At 42.1% G+C, this 25727-nt stretch overlaps 2 protein-coding genes across 4 annotated transcripts; one reads left to right on the top strand and one right to left on the bottom strand.

The window, feature by feature from the left end:
* Positions 1 to 1644: 1644 nt before the first annotated feature.
* On the bottom strand, positions 1645 to 9857 carry ubtd1b (ubiquitin domain containing 1b). The gene is made up of 4 exons (XM_053413348.1): positions 9108 to 9857; positions 3265 to 3492; positions 2884 to 3041; positions 1645 to 2070 (listed from the first exon to the last, which is right to left on the bottom strand). Exons 1-4 carry the CDS (start codon positions 9187 to 9189, stop codon positions 1801 to 1803), a joined length of 738 nt encoding a protein of 245 aa, XP_053269323.1. The 5' UTR covers positions 9190 to 9857; the 3' UTR covers positions 1645 to 1800.
* A 2402-nt stretch (positions 9858 to 12259) lies between these two features.
* mms19 (MMS19 homolog, cytosolic iron-sulfur assembly component) lies at positions 12260 to 25527 on the top strand. 3 transcript variants are annotated; one of them, XM_053413301.1, is made up of 31 exons: positions 12260 to 12375; positions 12866 to 12914; positions 13663 to 13763; positions 13976 to 14061; positions 14245 to 14319; positions 14886 to 14955; positions 15094 to 15222; positions 15342 to 15403; positions 16259 to 16345; positions 16465 to 16539; positions 16884 to 16961; positions 17624 to 17762; positions 18254 to 18408; positions 18575 to 18653; positions 18780 to 18905; positions 18981 to 19062; positions 19411 to 19508; positions 19672 to 19833; positions 20403 to 20558; positions 20663 to 20762; positions 20898 to 21000; positions 21988 to 22062; positions 22160 to 22286; positions 22409 to 22515; positions 22746 to 22802; positions 22936 to 23122; positions 23217 to 23299; positions 23393 to 23557; positions 23740 to 23799; positions 24139 to 24239; positions 24350 to 25527. In XM_053413301.1, the coding sequence occupies exons 1-31, from the start codon at positions 12288 to 12290 to the stop codon at positions 24378 to 24380; spliced, it is 3093 nt and encodes a 1030-aa protein (XP_053269276.1). In that variant the 5' UTR covers positions 12260 to 12287; the 3' UTR covers positions 24381 to 25527. The 3 variants fall into 3 exon arrangements, with proteins under 3 accessions (XP_053269276.1, XP_053269275.1, XP_053269277.1); XM_053413300.1 differs by having other exon boundaries at positions 21985 to 22062; XM_053413302.1 differs by lacking the exons at positions 12260 to 12375; positions 12866 to 12914; positions 13663 to 13763; positions 13976 to 14061; positions 14245 to 14319 and adding an exon at positions 14551 to 14737 and having other exon boundaries at positions 21985 to 22062.
* Positions 25528 to 25727: the final 200 nt, after the last annotated feature.

The following is a 25727-nucleotide window of genomic DNA, read 5'->3' as shown; positions in this document are numbered from 1 at the left end:
TGATTTTGATGAAGCTAAAAAGTCGAAAGCAGTGAATGAAAACAACGCGTATCGAGCTGTAGACTTGAGTCAGAGAGAATATTCACAATGAGAAGCTACATTTAAAAAGCAGGTCTTAAACCTAATTCGTCTCAAATCTATTGGAGGTCAAAACCTCACGTATGAGCTATTCAAGCAGTCAGATCTCGGTCCTATCAGGGTTGTTTTGATACCGCAACATTTCAATTTAGATAAGAGGTGACTTGTCAATCACATGATCTCCGCAGCAGAGTAAATAAGTTACCTTAACGCTCCAGATAATGCAATGTTCATGTGCGAGAGGAAAACTCTGCAGAAAGTCTGGACCCAATTCCGCACACATCATCTGGAGTGCATGTCTGAAAGCTGTTTATGGTGTGGCTCAACTTAAAAAGGCAATTACAAATTGCTCTATATGAAGTTGGGACCTCGTCGTGATTTAAGGGTCGTGGCCATGGAAATACTAGATTTACTGCAACGTTAAGAAGTAGTTAGCGTTGCCAGATTCACTGAGAACTCAAATCTGCAGCTCGTCGTTTTGGTTCACTGCTTCATATGGTCAACAATTGCTCATCAACCCCCACCCACACATAAGGCAGCCATTTCCAGCAAACCAGCTCAATCATTCGTAAGCTGGTGAAAAAAAAGTCAAACATCTGGTGAACAAATATTTCAAATCACTGGACCACATGGAGAATAAATGGCGAGCGAATACTGGATTTTACAATCATCAGGTGGTGGAGAAAGGGGGAAAAAAAGGAGCCCAAAGAGATAGAGCTGATTATATCAGGGCTGTGTTGGTGCCCCCTAGTGTTCAGGGGGTGGGTGTTATTAAGTGGTCAATAATAGAGCTTTTTAATCATTTTTGCAGGGGAACATCCATTTCCCTCGACGCTATGATATGATTGACTGCAAAGCTATGACTTGTGCACCTGGAAAACAGTCTAGTCTTAGAGAGCTACGTTAATCTGACATGTATCATGTGGGTACATAGGTTTTCCTTTTGCCCACACATGCACGCACACACATACGCACACACACACACTTTTTTGTCGGCAAAGATGGATGAAATAATACAAAAAAAGGCAACAGTTATAGCTTGGGTCAATCTAAAGGTTCCTGAATCTAAAAAAATACAGATGGCTTAGCCTAGTGGTAAAACTAGCATCTCTCAGGACACCGACCGCATGTAGAAGGCACACAAACTACCACAAAAGTATAGTTATATCTTCAAATGTGCAAAAAAGCTCAGATTACATCTTTTCCTCAACAAAAGAAAAGAAGGAAAAGTTCGGGATTGAGCTCTCTGCCCTCCCCTCCTGTATCTGTGGAGGAGTCGAGTCCATGGGCGTCCACGTACAGATGTGCTTCACAACCAACTCCAGCACTTCTGCATTTCGTCCATTGGCACTTAGTTTCCATGAGTGCAGACAAAGAGGACAGAGGCCGAGTCTTTAGGTGTGCAGCGTGATGTGCACAGTTTGTGTTTAAAAAGGCTGCTCATTAACATATACGTTCAGCTTGAATTTGAAACTGTTCAAAGTGACAAGAAGAGGAACTCCAGAGTGTACTGGATTCATTTTAACAACAACCCAACACAACCCGAACAAAAAGGTACAATTACACGTGATAGATAAAAGAAAGCAGCACTTAAGAGTTTCTCCCTCATGTCGATTTTTTTACGCACCTCCACAGTTCAGTTCTATCTCAATCCAGCATTCAGAGGCACCTCCGCTCTGCTCGTGTCGGCCACCCACTGCATCGTCCCCCCTTTGTTCTTCGTTATTCACTTGGGGGGGGTGAGGGGGGTGAGGGCTTGGGGGCTTGGAGGGCTTGGAGGGCCTGTGGGTTGACAATGACCTGGATGACAAAGTCCTTCTGGATCTTGGTGTCCTGCAGCCGCGACTTGTCCGTGAGCAACTTGCCGGAAAAGAACCAGCGCTGGTGGGTGGCGTCAATGTCCTCCTGGGCCTGCAGCTGCTTCTTGAGCTGCCCGATGGTGTCAGACATGCTGGCGCTGAGGCGCAGGTCCTTACCTGTGGACAGTCGTACCTGCAGGGGATGCAGAAATATAAATTTGTCAATTGCCATATTCACTTTTGTGCAATGAGCACTGATTAATAAAGTGATTAAAGGTTTTAGCTCTGCAATTCAATAATGTTTACTAAATGTGCCTCAAATATTTCAATTCAATCCGATACCAGCCAGTATCAATTCAATACTGGGGGAAAATCACATTTTAGACAGATTTCATGGATTAAAAATGTCCCCAAAAAATTTGACATTTGAAACGTGTTGGCTGGGACCCATTGGTTGAGTGTTAAATTGCTGTCAATCTGCTCCATCGGCTTACGTCTCCAGGGGCAACAGAGAATATTTTTGGGCCTCCAGTATTGACAGTGGATACCTGGGCCAAGATTCCATCTTCTGTTTGCAGAACACAGTCTACAGTCTGAGGAGTTGATTTGATCAAATGAGTAAAATGTTTCTCCACATTACATCAACAGTGACTCTTTATAGGGGTTTTAGGTCCAGACGATGCTCAAATGTGATTGGTCAAACTACAAATGGAATAGATAGAAGGCTTCCGGCCCCAAAATCTTGTCCTTCGCCTACAGATTCTGTTAATAGAGATTAAGTTGTGGCTGAAAGACGTCACAGCCCGGAAATGTATACAAAAATATGAGTGTCCACCCGCTTATGTATTTACATACAACCAATCTGAGCAGGAGTCAATAAATACCTGTGACCAATGCAGAGGAATAAATGCTGATTTTACCCATTCACACTGAAGACAAAAGACAGATATAATGTGTTTCTTTCAATTGTGAAAGGGGATGAATTCTTAGCAGCGTGTTATGGTACCTTGAGCTGGAATTCCTTTTTGGGGGCTACGGTGGGTTCGGGGCTGTCGCTGGGGTCATCGTCGTTGCGTTCTGAGATGAGGTTGATGGGTGGAGCCAGGCAGTAGACGGGCAGCTGGTAGCGGTTCCCGAGTTCATCGTAACACTCTCCGAGAGTACCTAGAAAAGGTCAGGAAGAAAAGCACAATCTACTGTCAAATTTTAACAATACTTTGTTTTGTGGGTTATTTTGTGCATGTGAATCTAAATATATGGGATGTAAACACCGAGTAAAGATGATATTTCCAGTTATTGGTTTATTTAACTGACTGTCTATCAGGCCCCCTTCCAGACATGTGTATGAACCATTATTTTGTGTGTACTGTCCATGTTCCATTCCCACCGTGTGGCAGTGTGATACTGGCTCCGTCCACTATAGCCTGGGCCAGCTCGTGGTCATTGCACTCCAGCGCCACAGCTGCGGCTTTCAGGGCGTCCCAGATCTCTTTACGGCCCTCGAATGCCGGCGCTGTGTCCCAGAACTCGTCCCGCTTGCTCCGCAGCTGGCCCTCCGTCATCGGGTAGTCGCTCTTCCACTTGGGCCTCTCTTTCTTTAGAGGCTCATTACGTCCTGCAATGGAAAAGATTGTTACAGGTAGAGGAAAAATGACAACAAAAAGAGTGTGACTCACTAACATGTGCTGTGTGTATCCCAGTGGTGTCACAAATAGCAGTATTTTGCAATAAACTACAGATCAGGTTTCCAAGAAAAATGGCGGACAGGTAGGATTTGGGCCAAGAAAGAACCACTCAAACTTTCGGGCGCAACGAGAATGTGCCCCCCCCCACACTTACTGAGACAGATTTCCCAGGAAATAATTCACAGATCTTGATGAGAAAAAAATCTGGCATATTAAGCCAACTGATATCTATGAGTTTGTGCAATTTGGTGTGGCTTGACTAGGTATGTGTTCGACTGAGTGTCATTCTAGTATTTCATGTTTCAGGCTCCTTCTGATTTTTACCTTTAGATACAAGTCCTCTTTCATCGTTCAGCTTATTCCAAAATGGTTTGTTTTCTCACCTTAAAACAAATACCTTTTGTTTTAGTAACATTGTTTAATTTATTTTCCTTAATTTATGTTTCATTCTCTTTTTTCTGATTGTGTTGTTGGTTTTGAACCTGTGTGCGTGACCCCCTCAAAAACATCTCAAGGGGTTTGTCCTATGACAGTAAATATCTATGTATTAAGTATGGTTTTAATTGTCATTTACATTTTGAGTTCTTATCTTCTTCATGTTAAATTTAGATGAATAGAGAGGAAGGATCTGAGTGAAATTCAAACCTGTGAATGCAGCAAACAGGCAGATTGATTTATGAACATGATGTTCCCACAGAATTTATAAACGCTTTCATCTCTTAGCAATAATAAACAGAGCTGCCAGCAGAAAGAAATGCTGGTTGACACCAGAGACAGGAAACATCCCACCCCACCCCACCCCACCCCACCGTGTCATCCGATTCTAAAATTAGCAGGTCATTCAGAGTTTGCAATATGCATGAAGCACGCGTAGCCTAAATCCATCTATGTAACCTTACCTGTGATTCCCACCATTCAGTATTAACACGATGCACATGTAGGAGAGCACTTATTACAGTAAAGGTCATACCTGAGGGTCACACACTAACACACACAGACAACAGACTAGCATCAGGAAAGTGACATGTATGAACTCATGTTAAAATTGAACCGATTCTACCAATGGTTTACCAAACTAGTTCCATTTAACTGAACAGGCTGTGATGTGGCTCTGTGCCATAGAAGGAGATGTTATTTATCAAGTGCCGATGGTCAGCCACTTCAGTTTGTGTGCTCAATAATCTAAAATCAAGTATTGAAACAGGTCGAAGCTTATTTACAAATGCCTGAGAGGCTGAGGTGCCTATCACTGAGGAGTGGAGTGATGGAAAATGGAGATGAGTATGAAGGAGACAGGACAAATCCAAGAGGTGTCCTTTCTTTCAAACAAATTATTTATAGTGCCGGCGGCTCAGCAGGATTCATTTGGAGGATGAGGGGTAGTGTAGGATTAGCACTTGGAGCGAAGTGAATCCCCACTGAAGCAAAGGGGCTTCCTCACTATGGTAGCAGATCTGTGTTGTGACAGGTTCTGAAGTGTGAAACCGCTCATTACTTGGTCCAGATAATAAGAAATATCCTAATGTAGGTCCATGTAGAACAAGGATGCAATATTTGTATGTTATCCAGGTTAAAGAATACACAGCACAATGCACCACTCATCTATAAAAAGGTACATTTGTATATTGTCTAAATTGTTGTGATAAGATTGTTTATACTTGTAACTAAAGTTTTATTGGGATTACTATCCAAATCTCAAAATACTGTTGCTTAAAGAGCTGCCACTAATAATTATCTTCATTATATATTAATCTTAAAATAACATTGTTGATCCAAGGCCATTTGTTTGGTTTGTGAACAGTGCCTACACACTTTGCTTACATATCCCACATCATGTTGACATATCCATTAAAAGACTGTATGCTGACCATCACAAATGGTTAAAACAATATACTACTGCATCAAAAGGGATCCTGTGGTTCTAGCTATATAGAGATAGTTCCTAACGGGAGGGCAGACTGGGTTCTGTTTCTCTTACTGACACCTTCTCTGATATCTACAGAGGATATTCTCTAAAGAGCTCACAAGCCAAATAGAAACCGAAGTACTCTCTTAGTGTAGTACGCCTCTGAAACTTTTTTTAATTTGTATATTGTTTCTGTACCTACACTGTATTTTCATTGTGCCTCCCTACAATGGGGATTCCTCCTGTACGATAAAAAGCTAATTAAACTATACAAAAGTCATTGGAATAAAAAATGTGTTAGTAAACAGAAAAACTGATTTTAGAAGCCTCAATATGTAGAAATATCTTTTCTAAAAAGGTTATGTCTTCAAATAAGAATTGGATGGTTATTATGTAAACTTGGCAGTAACAAAAAGGGAATGATACAGTGAATGGTCCTGTTATGTCAGACCTAACAACAAAACAGAGACATCGGGAAAGGCATTACAGACACATGAGCAGGTGCCATAAGACGAGGCTGCAGTAAAGCATGTTGTATTCGTGAGTGTTAATGTAATGTTTCATAAACAAGGTATCAAGATCATATCCGAGGCTTCTGTGTTCAGCATGTCAGGAGACAAGCACACAAAACAACACACCAAACAGCCATCCGGGACTCACTTCAATCAATGGTTGTTATAGAATTACCAGTTTCTGGGAAAAGGACGATGACACACGATGTTACTTTGAGTGTGTAAAGATGTTTCACAGCCTCTTTCCCCTGACATGAGACAAATGATACTTGTGGGGTGTTTCCGATGCTCCTCTTTAATAGCAGATATCAGTGAACATGCACTGGAGCACAGGAGAGGGGGGATTCCACACCTAAAACCGACAGAGTGAATCTGTGTGACACGCAAGAACAAACACAAACATACAAACCCTAATGAAGTCTCATCCTTGTAGCTAGTCGACTTATCACAATGATACATTCATCTTCTACAACTACAGATAGAGTGTCTCCGTACTTTGACAAAGTACTTATTCATAACAATATTTTGAGAACATTCTCCTTCAAAAAGTGACCGGCTGTAAAAGAGTATTTATCTCAACTGCTTTGACACAGTGGACATGACATGATCTACCAGATTTCACTGCAGGCTTTGGAATCAGGCAAATAAAGCTTCTTATCCCTCAGGGGATACACATTACAACTCCACATAAATCACAGATTTTAAGACTATAACTTAACACACACTATGAGTATGAGGGTGTGTCAAGCAGTCCTGTTAGAGGAGCCAGTCAATGACTCAGCGGGACATGATGCGACTCGATCAGAGCCTGGTCTAGTTGGAAGTGCCTGTTGATAGCAATCAGGCTGGCATATTGGACCGAACCACCACCAAACCCCAGGGACTCTCAGCTGTAATGGCTTTGACTTTATAAATATTCTGTTTGGCCACTTTGGCAAATAACAATGATGGAAAAAGTATTTTCAAGGACATACAAAGCTCTAGAAATTGATATCAGATGCTCCTTCTAGGATCCAAGTGGCTAGGGGTCAAAAATGTCTTTCCCTGACAAAAAGCTTGAATCCATCTTGAAAACATTCAGCCTTTCTGATTAAAAACTGGAGACAATTCCTGCTACAAAAAAATACTAAATGAAAAAACTTTGCATCACAAAAAATGTAAAGGTCTGAACCTGACACTAAATGAATAACAAAAATTAAGCCTTCTAAATGGTCACTATAAAGGGAACTTCATATCAACAAAAATGCTGAAATTCAAACAATGTCTGAAGATAAGGTGTGAAGGGCCTGTGACCAAACAATAAATAACTTCATGAGAGCAATAACTTTTGTGGACATTCCCGTCTTGGGAAATTCAAATAAGTCTCCAACTGATAACTGCAGTCTTTCCTTTTGAGTAAAATAACGTAGCTGGTTAACTTCTGGGTTGATAAACCTAGGAACAACTTTCACTACAACATGGGAGGAGGCTGATGGTCTGGTCCCAACAATATTCAGAAAACCTGTGAGATTCAACGCATTCAATCAACAGCACGCATTTCCATGTGTCACACCATCTGTCAAGGTCATGTCAAATATCAGACATCGTTGTCTGGGGTCGAACAACTATGCAAAAATTCAGACTGTCTGCCAAGTCAGCTGTGCGGCGCCTGCGTCACTCTGTTTAGTCTGATTGTAAATATAACATTTACTCTCGCTAAGTGCAGGAGCACCGATCCAAACTCAATGTGTCACTATCAAAGGAAAGTGTAAAAGGACAAAATGTGGCAGCTCGCCAGTATTTATCTTTGGGAGAATGTTATCTTCCGGGAAGGTAATGGACGTGAACTCGGGTCCCTGGCGAGAGTAAATGGCATATCAGCAACCTCTGGAATCGCTGGGACCTCCTCTCCTTTGTGGTAACCATTAAATCCTGCTTGGTCCGTACCTGCACTGAAATACTGTACGTTGTTGCTCACAGGTCTATCATATTAGAATCCCAGATAGCAGGTGACACAAGGGGCTTATTGTTGTGGAATTAAGTGCGAGGCGTGAATGTGGGTGAATCTGACTGTAATCAATGTGAGGGGTAGGTCTGGGATGCTACAGCTCACTCTGCTTAAATAGAACAAGGGAGCTACACTTCATTCTGTTCACTGTCAAAGCAACACTATGCATTATTCTAACTTAAAATGGCAACTTCAACATTCATTTAATTGTTCATTGACTTGGAATAGGGAGAATGGTGTTCATGTCATTACCACTCTTCACCATCTTGCTCTAAGTCAATTTGGTGAGAGGGTAGGATCTCCTGTGAGAAGTGTGTTATTCCTCTTTTACACTATAAACAGAACAAAATACAAAAAGCTGCCAGTCAACATTCTTCCTTTAGGTTTGGAGTTGTGCACGTTATCACAGCAGGCCACCAGTGTTTTGTACCTGTACAATGATCACTATCTAATCAACCCACGTGATCTAAAGCTATGTCGTTGTGTATCTATTAGTCTAAGCATGCTGATATGCACTCTTATGTGACAACATATGAAATGAATTGTGAAAGTCTCTCATGCCCCACTGAGAGAGAAATGTATCAAAACAGGTCTGTTTTCTTTAGCTGCATTGCTTTGCCTTAAATTGTTTTTTTACTATGTTTACCAGCAGTTTCGCCACAGAAAAACTAAGGGGTGAGACCGGAGGTGAAACCCAAGCACAAGTGGACATTTGAGATCCACATACATCTGAATAGAATGAGTTTTAACCACTCAAGTGTGTGTTTGTTTGCACATTTTGTGTATTTTCTGTGCACTTTAATGAAAGGTTTGTAAATCAATATTAAGTATATGTGTGAATGAGCAGTGTCAAGTAGTCAGCCACTTATGTCTGGATTACTACAGTGGAGTGGAAATAGACATCCAAACGAAAATTATTTTCCTTTCCACCTTCTCTGTCTCCATGATTTCAGAGGACGTTACTACGTAACTTTAACATAAACCTTAAAACATGTCTTCACCTTAACATTTGATGATTTACATTGTGGGGACTCTGTAAACAGATTTCCAACCCCCCTCCACACTCTGTAGGATTTATGCTTAAACGGTCCTCACAAAGATATATGTACGGGAACACACACACACGCGCGGTGGTCTTACCTCCTCGCCCCCCGTTCCTGGACGACCCTCGGCTGTGTGTGTCCTCCCAGCCCTCCCAGTATCTCCCGACACATCCTCCCATGGTAATAGACTTCCGATCGGTTTCCACGCGTCTCACAAGCCGAGCAAGGGGCCCATCACGGACGAAGACATTGAACTATAGGGGGGGACGGGTCGAGAGGTCCGGAGCTGTCAGCCTGATCAGTCATTCGTACCAGGGGGTAAACGGAGATGGCTCGGTGAGCTGTACCTGCGGGATCGTGACTCGATGCGTGATCGTGCGTTTTCCTTTCTCTGCGAATCAGCGCGTGAGACACGACCGCTCAAGATTCAAAGCTCGTGGCCCGCACTAACGTTACAGGAGTTTGGCAGCCACGCAAACAAACAGACGCTATTACAGACGAAACGTTTCAAACGTTAGTTTCCAAATGGAGTTTCCAACTCGCACGTTAAGTTGTGAATACTGAGCCGTGCACGCAGCGCGCACCTCCCTCGCTAACAAGCTAACAGGGCCAGCCAGCTAGCTACCACAACATCAGTAAACACAAACTTCCGCGCACTCGTGACCGTTTTCCGTGCGCGGCGAGTTCCCCCCGCAGACGTGGTGGGCTGGTTACAGTCCCCCCCACAGCCCTGCGTGTCGCACGTCACTTGTTGGCCGTTGACTTCGGATCTTCATCGTGTTTAAATCCCCGGAAAGCTTCTTCCCTCTGCGCCGATCAAAGGTGACGAGCGGCGGAGCTGGAGCCACCGAACTTTTTTTTTACGCATGCGCGGAAGCACACATGCAGGTGTTGGATTCCAGGACGTCAGGACGAAAGGAAGCTGTGAACGATCGACGCTGACGACAACTCAACACTGATGGTTATTTTTGATGATATAGGTTTGATTAATTTAAAATATATACAAACCACGTTTATTCAGTATATAAACTAACCTCGTACACCGGGAGACTTTAGCTTGGTAGTACTCTGTGAAGAGATTTTTTTCCCGACAGCACCTGAAAGCAGCACCAAAAACTTGTCTCGACATTTAGCTTTGTTTCATTAAATAGAAAATAAATAAAGACATGAATAAATAAATTTAACAAGGAACATAAATTATAATAACAAAATATCAACAACTATAAAGAGGTAAGTTCACTGTATGTTTCAATAATGAATAAATAGTCAAAAGTGACCCGTCTCAGTTTTTATCTTCTATATCTTTGCAGTGAATGAATTTCATCATTCAGTATTTCAAGAATTCCCCAATTAACATCACCAATGCCATAACACTTTTCTTTTGTTACTTTTTAAATAAAAATATTTTTTGTATCACTACCCTTCTAATGCACGTTTAAAAAATGACCCGTGTTTATTTTCTGTGTCATCAATGTGTGTTTCTTTGCAATATTTTGTTTTAATAACAATAAATGTGTTTTATCATTTAATATTCTAAGTTTTCCTTAAATATTTTGTTATTGGTTACCACAAATCATAGTTTTCCTTTTTCCTTTCTTACTGTATAAACACAATTTAATTTTGTTTTTCTACATCACTTTTACACACGGGTCAAAAATACATACATTGTATTAACTACGGAACACCTACCATTCATTTCACAGAGCTGCCCTTGCACATCTGATGCATGTAAGTCTTATTTTACAATGAATTACGAGCAAGAAAGAGAAATATGTACAATACTATTTAGCTGTTAGCTAGCTAGCTTCTTTTCTGGCTAGCTAACCATAGCTAGATCAACAAAATAAAACTCAATATCAATCATTGCAGATTTACCATTGATACGTTGATTATGAAGACTCCTTGGATAACATAGAAAGACTAGTCTTCTGTGAAATCAACGGAGACTTCTCCTAAATGAAGAAGAAACAATAATCTATAAAGGAATATAGCAAAGAAACACCCAGCAATGCAGGAAATAACACAGGAAATAAATATGGGTCATTTTTGACTCAGGTTCTGCATTAGAAGGGGTTTGCATAGCTTGTGTATCAAGGGGTTAATAATCACAACAAAATCGACTACTACACCACAGAACTGAACTGAACTTATTAAAGTTTTAAATGACATACATCTGAACATTCATGCATCCAAAACTTCAGTTTTGCCATTATTGGATCTTAGTGGTGCATTTGACATGGTCGATCACAATATGCCTATTGACATACTGGAAAAGTGGGTGGGACTTACTGGCACTGTGCTAAATTGGTTCAAGTCTTACGTACAGGATGGGATTACTTTATAGTGGTTTATAGACTGCTACTCAATTGGTAATTTTAAATCTGGTTAAACAAATATTACATGTGGGATTCCTCAAAGGTCCATTCTAGCACTACTTTTATTCAATCTTTACATGCTCCCTCTGGCTCAGATTACGGAAACCAAGCCAGAAATCTGGCTGTAATAATTGACTCAGACTTTAATTTCAAAACCCACATTCGAACTGTTACTAAATCAGCCTATTACCAACTCAAAAACATAGCAATAATCAAGGGATTCCTGTCAAAACAAGACACAGAAAGACTTGATGCATTTATTTTCAGTAAAATAGATTACTGTAATGGTTTGCTGCTGGAGTCCTCAACAACACCAGGAAAATGGACCACACCACTGAACTGGCCTCCTGTGTTTCAAAGAATCGATTAAAAAAAATGTGCTACGTGTCTACAAAGCACTGAATGGTCTCTGAGTAACTTGTTGTCTCTGAAGCATCCAGACCCCTCCGGTCCTCTGGGGCAGGTTTACTCAGTGTAAAGGGTGAAGCAGCATCTATGCTCCCCTCCTGTGGAACAAAGAGGTCTGCTGAAACTGTAGGATCATTCAAATCAAGGCTGAAACACTTTATTTTATTGCAGCTCTCTCATAATTCAGAATTAACTATTTATTTTCTTTAAAAAAAAAACTATATTCCTATCTTAACTGTGCAAATCAATTTAATTCAGTGCTTCGGCGATCTTCTTTATGGAAGCCCATTTCTGCCACTGTGATGAAGGAAATAAAAATCCTGTAACTCATAATTATGACTTATCATCTCATAATGAGATACAGGATTAGTATTTTCCTCATCCCAGTGGCGGAAGTGGGTTTAGTTGTTTGCCCTGTGTGTGAATGCTGCTGAACATTTCACCCTGCACTCTCGGCGCATGCGCAGTCTCAGCAGCGGATCCTCAGGGGAGCCATGGCCGCGGACAGCTCCTTGCTGCTGTCTCTGGTGGAGGAATATGTCTCTGGACTCCAGGACAGCAAGGCCAAAGACACCGCGACGGGTAAATAAGTTTGTATAAGTTTGTGATTCAGCCGCCGCAGCAGCTCGCTGTGGAGTATCCGCCATTGAAGCGAACTGAGCGGCCGCCTCCACACGGCGTGATGCTCGGGGAGCTAACAACATCCTGCGAGCCGCTGCGACCTCATGACACTGTTTCGAACACGCGCCGTGACACGTCTCGGCTCACTTTGCCACTGTGCCAGCATGTATTGAATGTAGACCTGCGATATTATACCACTGTCATTGTTCGACTGCTGTGAATTTGAACGCTAGCCCCGCTGAGGTCTGACCGCATGCCGCTGCTTGCTAGCTGCCGTGTTTGTGTCCGTGTGGAAACATCCCGTCAGTGAACTCTGTAACTCTGACCCCCCCCGCCAGTGCTGCTGGGTAATCTGTAGGTCCACAGATAACTGCAGTCCCACTCAGGTCTATGTTTCTGTGAGATGATTATATGTTTATGGCAATCCCACTAACCCTGGTTTTATTTCCAGGTGTCAAAGATGGAGAGTTTACAGTCCTGCAGCTGGTGGAGGCACTGGGGTGAGCTGTCAACCTGCTCAACAACAGCACACACACACATGACAAGAACTTCAACTAAAGCTGCAGTCACTTATACCAGTTTGATAATAACCACTGGCACATGTCAGGGATCACCAGTGGATGTTAGGGACACATCTTCCTTTGCTAAGGCAGCCCCACATCAGGCTGATCAGACCTGGGTGTGTGTCCCCAACGTCCTGGGGCCCAGTTGGGTTCTTTCCTCCTCATCCAGAGCAGTCCATGGTGGTTTCTGATGCATTAGACTTATGACATTTAGCCATATATCACATTTGGACAACATCAGCGAGCCGTGGCAGGGTTCCATAGACAGCCAATCAGCCAGTCAGCCAATACCAAGAACCCAGACATTTTTAAAAAGCTGTATGCTTCTAACCCTGTATGGAAGTGATGATTGTAATCATTGCTGTATGGCCTGGCTCAGGTTAAATGGCATAGTAGACCAATACACACAGAGAATGATTGTCATTGAACTTCTTTTATTATCTAGTTTGAAATAAATAAAATAATAATAGTAATCTCATAAAGAATTCAGGTCCAGGCAAAATTGCAGTGTTATCTGGGTGAAACTAATACACTTTAAAGATCAGTACATAGATTTGCATACTCACCACCTTTACTTTTACATAGGTTGTAAGATTCTAACATAGTTGTTAACAAGTTATTTTGATATCACAGACTTGTCACATATTTCACTTTCATTTGCTTCTGCATTTGATCTTGATTGCAGACTGAGTTTGACGAGCTCTCAGCCGCACACTCGAGCTAGAGGGGTCCAGCTGCTGTCTGAGGTTTTGCACGAGTGCTATGGAAATCTTACAGAGAGAGAAGGTGCACTTCCTTTCTGTCCTTTTTGTTTTGATCATTCTGTCATAGTCTTTTGTCGATTTCTGGATGGTATTATTCAATAATTCCTCTGTCTTCATAAGGGCATTTTCAAACCATCATAATAACATGTCATATTCAAATTCTAAACATGGTAATTTGAATGCAAAACCTAGAGATATGTTGACCGCATGTCTCCCTGTCCCTCTTCTCCATAGTGGAAGTGCTGATTGCTTTCTATGAAAACCGCCTAAAGGACCATTACGTCATCACACCGTCCGTCTTACAGGGGCTCAGAGCTCTGGTGAGTGTCTGACTGCGATAGCTTTTCATTGACAACAACATCTGAAACATCTCGCATGAGATGGATCAACTGCTAAGCTTGAAAGGCAGTTTTTTACATCGAAAAGTTGGAGAATTGTTTTGAGAAGTTCCAGATGTGACGGCTGAGACCAACATGCACATTGTGTGTTTGTGCTTTGTCCAGACAAAATGTGCGGCGTTACCTCCTGGCTCAGCTGTGTCCATGCTGAGGTCTTTGTTCCAGGATGTTCACGTACAGGTGAGATTCAGTGTGTGATATTCGTAACAAGCACTTTTTATTTAAAATATATCTAAAGAGGTTTGTCTTTGTGTTGAGGCTCTGTGTGTTTTTTGATTCTGAACGGCGTCTGTCTCTTTAGACCTGTGCAATATCTCACCACACTTTGTCTAGTGGGCTGAAATGTGCTTCTTGTTTCCTCTGTGTTCTGCAAAGCACTTCCTCTTTAATTAAATATGCTTTGTGGGTAGACTGGAATAACGTAAGGGCGTATTCACACTGACAGTCCGGACCAAGGTTTTCTGTCTTTGTCACATTGTTTAAACTTATTCCCATTAGTTTGGATTATAATTTAGGGAGCTATCTGAAGAACTCAATGTGACATACGTGTGTTCTGTTGTCATCACCTACGTGGGTTTGTCTACCTTTACTTGACATGGTTTGTAGATGATATCACCTCCAATTTCAAGTCAGATTTTTGTCCGGGGCACTTTTCACAAAATGCTCCAATTTGCTCTAGAGTCTAGGCATTATGGGTAAATATATGTTTTACCATAGTTTTCTATGTTCTGATCATTTTTCCCTAGTCTCTGATGCTGGCAGAGAGGTCGTGTGTCTACAGCATGCTCATCAACCTCATGGAGACCAGAGAGGCTGGTAAGAGACGTGTAATGAGCAGGTTTCTCACCTGCTAGTTTCCTTTTTCTCATTTGAATACAATAAGCAATCCTTTCTGATTTGGGGGCTGCTGGTCAGATTATGTTAGACTAACTATTTTTTTTGATTAATCCACAGAGCTGAAGGGTTTAGGGGCAGACTTTGTGTTTGGCTTTGTTCAGTCGATGGATGGTGAGAGGGATCCTCGCAACCTCCTGCTCGCCTTCCAGATTGCAAAGAGCATCATACATCGAGGCTATGATCTAGGTGAGAGCATGTGCGACATCTCTCTCGCTGTTGTATCCCATGGACTCTGTTGCTAATTGGGTATGTATCCGTTCTGCCCCCCCCCCCCCCCCTTGTTAATTTCCTGTTTGCTGTCTCAGGTAAATTCACAGAGGAGCTGTTCGAAGTGACGTCCTGCTATTTCCCCATCGACTTCACCCCCGTAAGTCCCTGTTTACTCAGCTGCTTTGGGCTGAGAACCGATGAAAGCAACAGAGCATAGCAGACAGAAATGTCATCGCCGACTTCCTGTGACCTCAGGCGAACTCCGCCCAAAACAATGATAGAGCGTCTGCCTCCTCGTCTGCTCACGCACGCCTGCCACTCTTTGTGTCACAGAGGCTCACAGCTCTGTGATGACTTGTTGACTCTCCGGAGCAAACCAGCAACACACTTCCACACTGCTGCTGATGTGTTGCGTGACGACTGCAGTGTTCTATTACCACAACACAATCTTAACATGCCTTGTTAGTCTTTCACATGAAGGTTTGCATTTTGTATTTTGAACATAATCCAACATGTAGTAATAACTTTATAACGCCAAATACAAACTCCCGCAAACCAGTCCACCTATAGTCCCAGTATTCAGTCAAATGTTCATGCCAATTAAAAACTAGTGAATGATAATAATAATACATTGTTCAATTAATTTAAGCTAATTGGTAGTTAATTGTAAAGGCAGGAAATACATCAAGTAACCTGTCACGTTGGTCTAACCTAAAAGATTAAGCTACAAAGAATTTATCATCAGTACTGATTTTCTAGATAAACCCAGGTGGCTTAAATATTATTCAGTAGTCGTTTCTTTGACAGAATGTAAAAATCTTAGAAACACTAATAGACACTGAAGCATTTATTTTTCAAACGAAAATGTAATATTAATCTCCATTAATGTCTGTCTTCCTCCTGGAAGATTTTCATATTGAGGTTAATTGGAGACTTAGGTGTGTTTTAATAAACTGTTCATCTCTTCTTGCTTTACCTTCATTTCCCCATACCCACCACCCATCCACCTCAGCCTTCTAATGACCCCCACGGCATCACCAAGGAGGACCTCATCGAGGCGCTGCGGGCCGTCCTCTCCGGGACACCAAAGTTTGCAGAGGTAATGGGAACGTTCATATGTTTGCTTATTGGTGGAGTGGAAATGTTCTGGCCTGAGAATAGTTAAGCTGTCAAATATGAGATTATGACTATGCTGTGTTTGTTACTGTCCTGTTGCAGTTTGTGTTGCCTCTCATCATCGAGAAGCTTGACTCGGACGTTCAGAGTGCGAAGCTGGACTCGCTGCAGACGCTGGTGAGATTTCCCTCTTATTTCTAAAAGTCTTCTCCTTCCTGTTTGGTTGGAGATAGAAATATTTCGCTCAAAATTTCCCGTCTCATATACCCAGCTCTAAGAGGTTAATGTCAATGATAAGCGATTGCTCTTCCCTTAAGAATAGACACATGGTAACTGTTAACACCATTAAGCAGCTGAGACAGTTTACATAGAGTGAATTCAAATGTATAATCAATTAATTCAATGCAGTAATTTACTGGATAAGTGCAAGAAGATGAAACAAGATCAAAAAGTACTATTTAGGAAAAGTTCTACCTGGCTGGTTAGTACTTATTTATTTAGTATTTGTTTTTATTTTGCAGACTTCCTGTGTGTCACAATATGAACATAAGGATTTGGCAGAATTCCTTGAGGGACTGTGGACGTCACTGCGCAGAGAGGTTTGTTTGAAACACTCAACATTTATGTAAATATATGGTGTCAAAGCTTTGTTGGGACTTAGCATTCTGTAGTTGTAAAAGCATCTTTAAGCGATAACCCTAATAAAAATGTTCTCAGCACACCAACTCTGCATGTGTGTGATAGCGAGTGAAACCTCATTTTCCGTCGATGTTGCTGTTTGCACCTGAAAATCAAGCCCTTGTTAAAAAAACAAGTTCATTGGTATTTTCATGCGTCCAGGTCCAACACTTGTCTATTATATAACATTTGAATCTCATCGGTTAATGGTTAATAATCTAGTAACAAGCATTTGTTGTGTTTTGGTTGCATCAGATTTTATTGTTTTTCCAAGTGAACGTGATATAATTAGAACACAGATGGAAATGAATTATGGCAGCAATGTGCCTGGAACATTCAAATCCTCCAGCAGAAGAAGGGAGTGATGATTCATGAGCACTGAGATTAACTACAGGAAAAGCCCCAAAGCACAAAGTTTTATGGGAAGAGAGGAACAAATGCTGTTTCTCCTGCCTTTGTTGTCTGAACAACGCTGCTAATGATTTCAACAGGTTTCCTCCTGTTCTTAAGAGACTTCTCAAATGAACAAAGGGTCGGTCTCTGAATCAGAAGCTAATGTTCTTGTTTCATTGTTTCATCGCAGGTGTTTCAGACATCCAGCGAGAGGATCGAGTGTGCAGGCCTCGCCGCTCTCACCGCACTCACTTCCTGTCTCTCTCGCTCAGTCCTCAACTCTGACTCTGAAGACTCTCTCAGCACCTTCCTGGATCTTGTTCTCACAGGTGAAGGGCTGAAATTTAACTTATGTACACTTACTTGATTAAAAGTAAATATGCACAGTTGACAAACAAAGAAAGAAGACACATTTACATAATAAAATACAGGTGAAGTGAACAGAGACGTCAGTTTTATTCAAAATGTAAAATAGTAAAAAAAAAAGGATTAAGGACTACATATTGTTCCTATGCAGTCAGAATAACAGGAAGGCAGTACTGGTGAATAAAATGACTGTTAGTGGGAGGGTTTGCTTCAGTGCAGTGTGCTTGAGTAGAAGGGCAGGAAATGATACCACAATTTGACAATGAGACTGTTTGACTGCAATGACAATAAGGATATTTGAGTTTAAAGTCAATATCTGAAGTAAAGAATAATCAAGTTCTACTCGTTGTTGCTGTTGCCAGTTACACGCATAGCACCAGTTTTCTCATCTGAAGTCAAAGTCCAGTGATCTTTTTATAACATTTTTTTAATCAGAGCTTATAATGTTTTCCAGATTGCAAACATCATCTGTGTGAGCCGGACCTGAAGCTGGTGTGGCCCAGCGCCAAGCTGCTGCAGGCCGCATGCAGTGCGTCCAGCAGGGCAAGCCACATCATCACAGCCGCTGTCATGCCCGCCCTCGTTGAGCAGTACAGCAGCAGAACACAGGTAAACAAACAAAACTGACACCCAGATGTTTATTAGGTTTAATCTGAGCAAGTTAATGTGAGCTTCTTTCTTCAGCTGTTCTATATTTGAACATCTTTAAATTATTGCGGCAACCAGCAACTTTATAATAAACAAGTAAACGTCTCTTTTTTCCCTCCGTGAGCAGTGTTCCCACAGACGGACGTTACTGGAGGTGGTGCTGCGGTTCATCCAGTCAGTGACCAGCAGCCAGTCCTCAGAGAATGGTCAGTGCTGCATTCATTGTTTTATTTTGTTTAATGCCACATTCATTACTATTTTTAATTCAGGAACATCAAATCCACTTGTCATGTTAAACCTGTTTCTTTGTGCCTTTCCTCCCTCCACATCAGAAGAGAGCATGTTTTTAGCCTTTCGTCAGTCTCTGTGTGACATGGTGTTCTCCGCCTTGTCGGAGACTAACTCCAGTCTGCAGATCACTGCCACCACCACGCTCACCTCACTGGCACAACAAACAGGTGAGATTCGATTCATTCCTACGGTCACACTTTACAGTCTGAGTGAGATTACCTCAGACCCTCTGTCTCTGGCAGGTCTGCTGTTGGACGCTGATATCGAGCTGGCTGTGGATCACCTGACCAGACTGCTGCTGACCGAGGAGGATGAGAAAGTCAGGTGAGCCCACAGTGGAAACTTTCACCTGACTTTCCTCTTCTCTGTCAATCATTTGATTCCTGTATAGCTCTCTCTTTATATTTCAATACACACAAGCTGTTTTCAGTTCTTAACTATATTTATGGTCTCAACTTTACTATGCATGAGGCAGGACATGAATTATACATTCTACTGTGGAGAGCCCCTCAGGAAAATTTCTGGGAAATGTTCAGAGTTCAGTGCATGTATGAAAGCAGCTTCAGAAACACGCACTGTTTCTTAGCAGATTCAAATCTACAATATCTGATGTTGCAGATTAACTAAACAAAAACTTGTTTCTCTGTGTCTTTGTTTTGTTTGTGGCTTCAGTGTTGCTGTGGTCAGTTGTGCCGGAGCCTTGGCCGAGCTACACCCAACAATCTTTATCTCTAAATTCATCCCAAGACTAAAGAAGGAGATGTTTTCTGGTTAGTTAAAATCCTAATCCAATAGTATGTCATCTGTACTTTCAATGTGAAATATGTAGAAGCACCACCCAGATATTAATATTTGTATTATACAGTGTGTAGTAATAAAAATAATGAATTTATGATGAACATCCCAAACAACCTTTTCCTCTCCTCTGCTTAGAGCCCATGGAACAAGACAACAACAGAGAAGCTTCTGAGAAACATTCCCATCATGCAGTGCGTCAGCAGTGTTTGTCTGCCCTGGCTGCGGTGTCCATCCGACCCAGTGTTGTCCAGGAGAGCACGCCTGTCCTCCTGGAGGTCCTCAGCTCGGCACACGCAGGTAATCTGTTTGTAGAGATGGTCCAGGGGCTTATAGTAAGAGACTCACTTATTATTAAATTATTGATGGAAGTGAACAGTGTTTAGTTTGAATATTGCAGAGTAAGATTTGTTACAATTAACCTGTTAGATTTTCAGCGATCGAGTTTACATTATATTTATCTTTGGAACTTTCAGTCAACAAATGGTTCATAACAGTTTATTGAGCTGTAATGACCAAATAAAATAGTTTTATTAATCTCTCCGTTTCTTTCCTGACATGATCATTTGATGGTTGAAGAGGTCAGGAGGAATGATTACGGGTCAAATATTGACATTTAAGTTGCACTGCTGCTAAATCTCCCTTCTACAATGTGTCTGTGTCAAATCCCACACACACATCAGTTGTTGCACACAGTGAATTCGTATTTATACTCTGCATTAGTTATGGAAATGGACAAAGCCTTCCGTCTATTATTTCATCAGCATTTGTGCACGTCTTCTGAAAGCTTATTAATGAATCAGATTAGTTAAAACACGACCAAAAATAAACTTCCTATGAATTAAACTGAAAACTCTTGTCGCTTTCAGGTAGCGTCGGTTTCTCAGTGGAGGAGGTGGTGTTGGCGTGCCGCAGCCTCCAGAAGATAGCCGAGCAGGTTCAGGACACTGAGGAGACGGGGCGATGCTTCCATGAACTCATCATCCCACGCCTGCTCTCACTGGCGCTCCAAGCAGCACTGCAGGGTAAGAAGTAGATCCATCATCCCATTCTCAAAAAAAGTTTCTAAATAACCTGGTTTAAGGTTAACGGTGTCTGTGTTTCTCACCAACTTGTTCGTGTTTGGCAGGTGAGGGATCTTCTGGTCGTCGTAGTCCTCTGGTAGAGGAAGTGGTCCTGTCTGCTGTGGTCTCTGTCATCGGTACTTCCTGCTCCAGGTTGCAGCCAAAGTCAGTACAATCTCTCTTCCATTGCATTTTTGCTTTGTGGGCTTTTTTGTGTGTGCGTAATATACACTTAAAAAAGTGTACAAATTTACTGTAAAAGCGTTTTTTCACGAGGCGTCTGTTGTCTCATGTCTCCAGGTTGGCGGAGCAGACGGTGGCTAGGGCTGTCTCTCTCTTCTTGGACGGTGATGTCTCCTTTTTGCCCGACAACTCCTTCCCCTCACACATCCGGCTGCTCAAGGTCTGTGTGCAGGGATTTGTGTATTTATGTGTGTTTCCTTCAAATATTGCCTCCCTCCGACAACAGATTCCTCATCATTACCTCACTGAGCACTTAATGATTATTAAATTGAAAACAGATATGTCTGTTGTTGAAGACAGATTACAATATATTACAGAATTATTATGTGTCCCTGGTCAACTGAAATGAAACCTGCTCTTAAACCAATCGATTGCTGCTTGTTATCGATAGATTAACTAAATTAACAACAATCATTTCAACTATATTATTAGACTAAACATACAGAAATATGCCGATTCTGATATGCTCACACTCACAGCTGATGGAACATCCTAACGGAGACAGGCTTGCCTACAGTAGTTAAATGATGTGCCAGGAGCTGTGATATGCAAAATGCTGTTTGCAGAGTTTAGACTTTTTGGTTCTGAGTTCGGGCATTGGGTAAATCTGCATTCTCACATCTTAATGGACCAATGACATCACATATTTAGAATGGAACTAACGAGGCCCAGCAGGCCCCTTATAAAACAAACACATTCAAATTCACTAGATCCAGATTTTTATTCGGATCTGCACCAAATAGCACAGGCATAATAATCAGACCCCTACACATAGCTGGTTTTCTGGTGACCTGTCCCCCCCCTCTCACCCAATGTCTGCTGGGATTGGCCCTCCACCATCGCAGGTCAACTCTTTTCTGTATCAAGCGCTTTAGATAATATCTGGATGATTAGTCAGCCTGAAAGCCAAACACTTGTAAGGCTGATTAACTCTAATTATAAACAGATTCAATTACGCTCACTGCCTGAGCGACGCCAAGGCTACAAACAACCCATAATGCAAAGTCTTATAAAGGTTTAGAAAATGCTGCCTATTTATTCTCCAGCCCCAATTTAGCTGTTTAATATCTCGGGATTTGCACTATTGGTTCATGTCAGTGTTACCTGAAAACTTAATGAAAGTCATGATGTCATGTTTCCCTAGCAGCCGCAGAGGGAGTCCTGGAGCCAGTCACAGATGGTTTGTCTGCTCATGGGCTGTGTCTGCTCCTTACCTCGCAGTGTGAGTCTCATTTTGAAGACCTAATTCTGCTTTTATTGAAATGTTGCAGTTCCTATAATTGTGTTCTGACTTCTGACTTTGGGTGTGTGTTGTCTAGGTGGCGGTGCCTCAGATAGAGCAGCTGCTGTCTCAGCTGGAGGAGATGAGCTGCACCTGTACCCACCCTCTCTCATACACCTCTGCTGCCAAGTGCTTCGCTGGACTGGTCAACAAGCAATCGCAGGGTCTGTTGATTTTGACATACTCCCGTCTGTAGTAGTAACACGTTCCTCTGACCGAACAGAGAGCGTCCTCCTGTCAGTTCAAATCTGTTAATGCATGGTTTTGAATTTGTTCTTTTCCACAGGTGATTCTCTTGACAGCTTGATTCAGAGGACGATGAAGAGAGTGTGTGGAGAGCTGGACTCGACATCGTCACCTACTCGCTCTCAGGCTTTCACCCTCATGATCTGGGTAAGAGTTCCACTTTTCAATACAGCTGCTTTCAGACACGCACTGAAGTCCAAACCTTCTCCTGAAGTGGGGCTGCATGTGAGAACGCAACTGTCTGAGTCAGTTGCTCCCACAATTATTATCCATTATTCTACCACCAGCTGTTGATCTATTAGTTTAGTTCATGAATAGATAAATAAAGTTATTTCAGTATAAGAAGCAGAAAATGAACGGTTGCTTTTCGTCTTCAGGTGGCCAAAGGTTTGCTTCTTCGATACCACCCTCTGTCCACAGCACTGACTGACAAGGTAAATGCTGCATCCTTGATTTGATTTACTTAGTTTCATTCTCCATTTGCAGTTTAACACCTGAAATTGGAATATGGCAGCTCATCCTAGTTTGGTGTCATCAGTTCATTGCCTATTGTTTTTCTTGGTGAAGCTCTTCTCTCTGCTCGACGACGCTGATCTGGGATCGATGGCAGCAGAAGGCTTCTCGTTGCTGATGAGCGACTCGGCCGACGTCCTGAACCGCGGCTGCCACGCCGACCTCCGCATCATGTACCGCCAGCGCTTCTTCAGTGAGAACTCGTCAAAGTTGGTTCAGGGCTTCAATGCTGCACCGCAAGGTTCGTGGGAACCGCACTGCTGAGGACACCGTTGATGTGAAATACTTTTGCTCAATTTCAGCATTTACAGGCTGATTTGTGTTCTGTCCCCCAGAGAAGAAGTCCAACTACCTGAAGGCTCTGTCCAACATCGTCAACAAACTTCCGAAGCAGGTTCAAATCACTGAACTACCAGCGGTGAGTAAACAGGAAACTCATTTGTTCCCTTCACGTTCTCTCTGTGGGAAACATTCTATCGTAACTGGGGTTTCTTCTTTCATCACTGCCCAGCTCCTGAACCTGCTGCTAGAGGCCTTGTCGTGTCCCGATCAGGGCGTCCAGCTGTCCACCCTGTCCTGCCTGGAGCCCGTCCTCATCGACCCACCGCCGGCTCTCATACAGCAGCTGGAGGCTTTGTTCAGCAGGTTGCTGGCACTTGTCTCCAGTCCTACCATGGTCAGTGACATAATGTAACCTGACTGGTTTCCAGCAGCACAAGGTGACGCTGAATGTTGGCCGCAATGAAACAAAGCAAGAAAACACATGAAGCAGCTCATTGATCCTATTCAAAAGTGGCATACTGCACATAACATGTACCTGATCCAGAGTGTTAACAATATTTTGTATCTTTCTTGCAGAGTGTAAAGATCACCTCGCTGCGCTGCATCCACGCCCTCTCCCGCCTGCCCACCCATGAGGTAAAATTCTAAATTGTCCATCTTTTAAAATTGGAATCATTTCACAGCAGGATTGCTCTTGTTTTCTTTGTCATTTGTCGATTATCAATAAATAGCTGGAGTGAGTGCTCCACCTCACCCACTGGAACCTCACAACTTCTCAAAACAATTTATTAAGATATTAATACTTGTTGCTGCATCACTAAGTGCTATGTCCAGATTTGACTTGATATTATTAAGATATTTTAGTTGACTGAAGATAAGCCACACGTCCTTTCCTGTGTATTGTATACGCTTGAGTTATCTGTACCAAGTAACTTTCCTCAAGATATAAAAGATTTCTTTGAACTTTTGTTTCAGATTTTTCCATTTCGGGCGCGGGTTCTGAAAGCTCTGGCTCGGCCACTGGACGACAAGAAGAGGAGGGTGAGGAGCGAAGCGGTACTGGCACGGGGGGAGTGGTAAGAATCAGCCACCATTGTTGCAGGATGATGTCATTTCTTTTCCTGTACTGGTACTGTTTAGGGCTGCCTCTGCACAACAACTCATCTTTGTCTTATTTTTCTCGTAGGTACCTCGTGGGAAGTCCTGGGGGAAGGTGATTTTTACATCTCCCCCCCCCCCCTCCCCCCTCTCGTTCCTTCCCCACTCCCGACCTCCTCTCTCTCCAGGTCCACATCCCCTCAATCCAACCACACAAGAGCTCCTGCTCCTTGGTTTAACTCCACCCACCATCTTCTCCCCCTTTTTACTGGCATACTTTAGTTGCCTGTATTCTCATGAACGCACAAGTAAGAGAATGTGGACTCCCTTAAGTTACAAGAATGAAAATTTGAATACATTTGATGCCTTGTGTACGTTGTTGTCGTTCTCTCTACACGACGCAGACATTGTGTGGATTTGTGCCATGACACTTTGATTGTGTATAATTTGATTTTTTTTTGTTACTCTCCACAAAGTTTTCTCTTTCACTCAGACCCTCCAAGAATTCATTATACAGTTATGACATTTTCAAATGTTAAGTATGTTTGCTTGATAAATAACCACATTTTATCAGATGATTTTTCTGACTATTTACTAAATAATAAAACCTGAAGCGTTTTTTCTTTATTTGAAAATCTAAATTAACGAAATAATGAGTTAAGTATATGTTATATCTCAAATTGAAAACTGATCCTGATGAATGCACTGGTCAACTCCTGCATAAGAGAGACAGTGAAGAATACAGAGCTCATATAGTTGAGTCGTCTCCAGAACTGTGGCAGAAATGTTTTTTAAATCAACTTTTCTGAACATCTTGGTGTTTTATTGTAGATGAAAACTTGGAGCAGCACTGAACCCAGCAGACCCTTACAACCTGTTTATCTTCTCATCTGGATGAATGTGTGTCTGAGCGGAAATGTCTTAAAACAGGTGGTGCGTTTGATTCGAGTCACCAGCTGGGTGGGGTAGTAAAGACCAAGGTGGCTCACAGGGTGACAAGAATCGAACGCTTCTACATGTGTCGTGTCGCAATTGACGCTTGTGTTGAGTTTAATCTCATTTTTTGATGGTGTTCATTAATCAGTGAAGATGTGTCAATTTATCAATGGCTTGAAGCAGAATTGAAGCTATATCATAGTTAAGGTTGAGTCATTTCTGCAGGCCATCTGACTTTGGACCTCACATCAACTTATGCCAAGGAAATAGACAATATTTAAATGTCTAACTTAAGATGTCATTAAAGGTTTTCTTTGGAATTAAAAAAAAGATTGACATAATTTGTGTTTCTGCGACAGCCATAAGAATGCTTTGAGATATTCCTTCTAGATTTGTCACAACTATCACTGAACTCAGATTAATTGATAATAGTTTCACCTTCATAGGCCAAAGTCACAGTAGCTTCTCAAACGTTTCTAATGTCGGGAATTTCTTCAACTTTGGACCAGCTGTCACTTGGACTTTAAGAT

This window comes from Pleuronectes platessa, chromosome 21, assembly GCF_947347685.1.
Source record: "Pleuronectes platessa chromosome 21, fPlePla1.1, whole genome shotgun sequence".
NCBI classification, from domain to species: Eukaryota; Metazoa; Chordata; class Actinopteri; order Pleuronectiformes; family Pleuronectidae; genus Pleuronectes; species Pleuronectes platessa.
The sequence above is the reverse complement of the archived record's forward strand: the minus strand, read 5'-3'. Positions and strand labels throughout refer to the sequence as shown.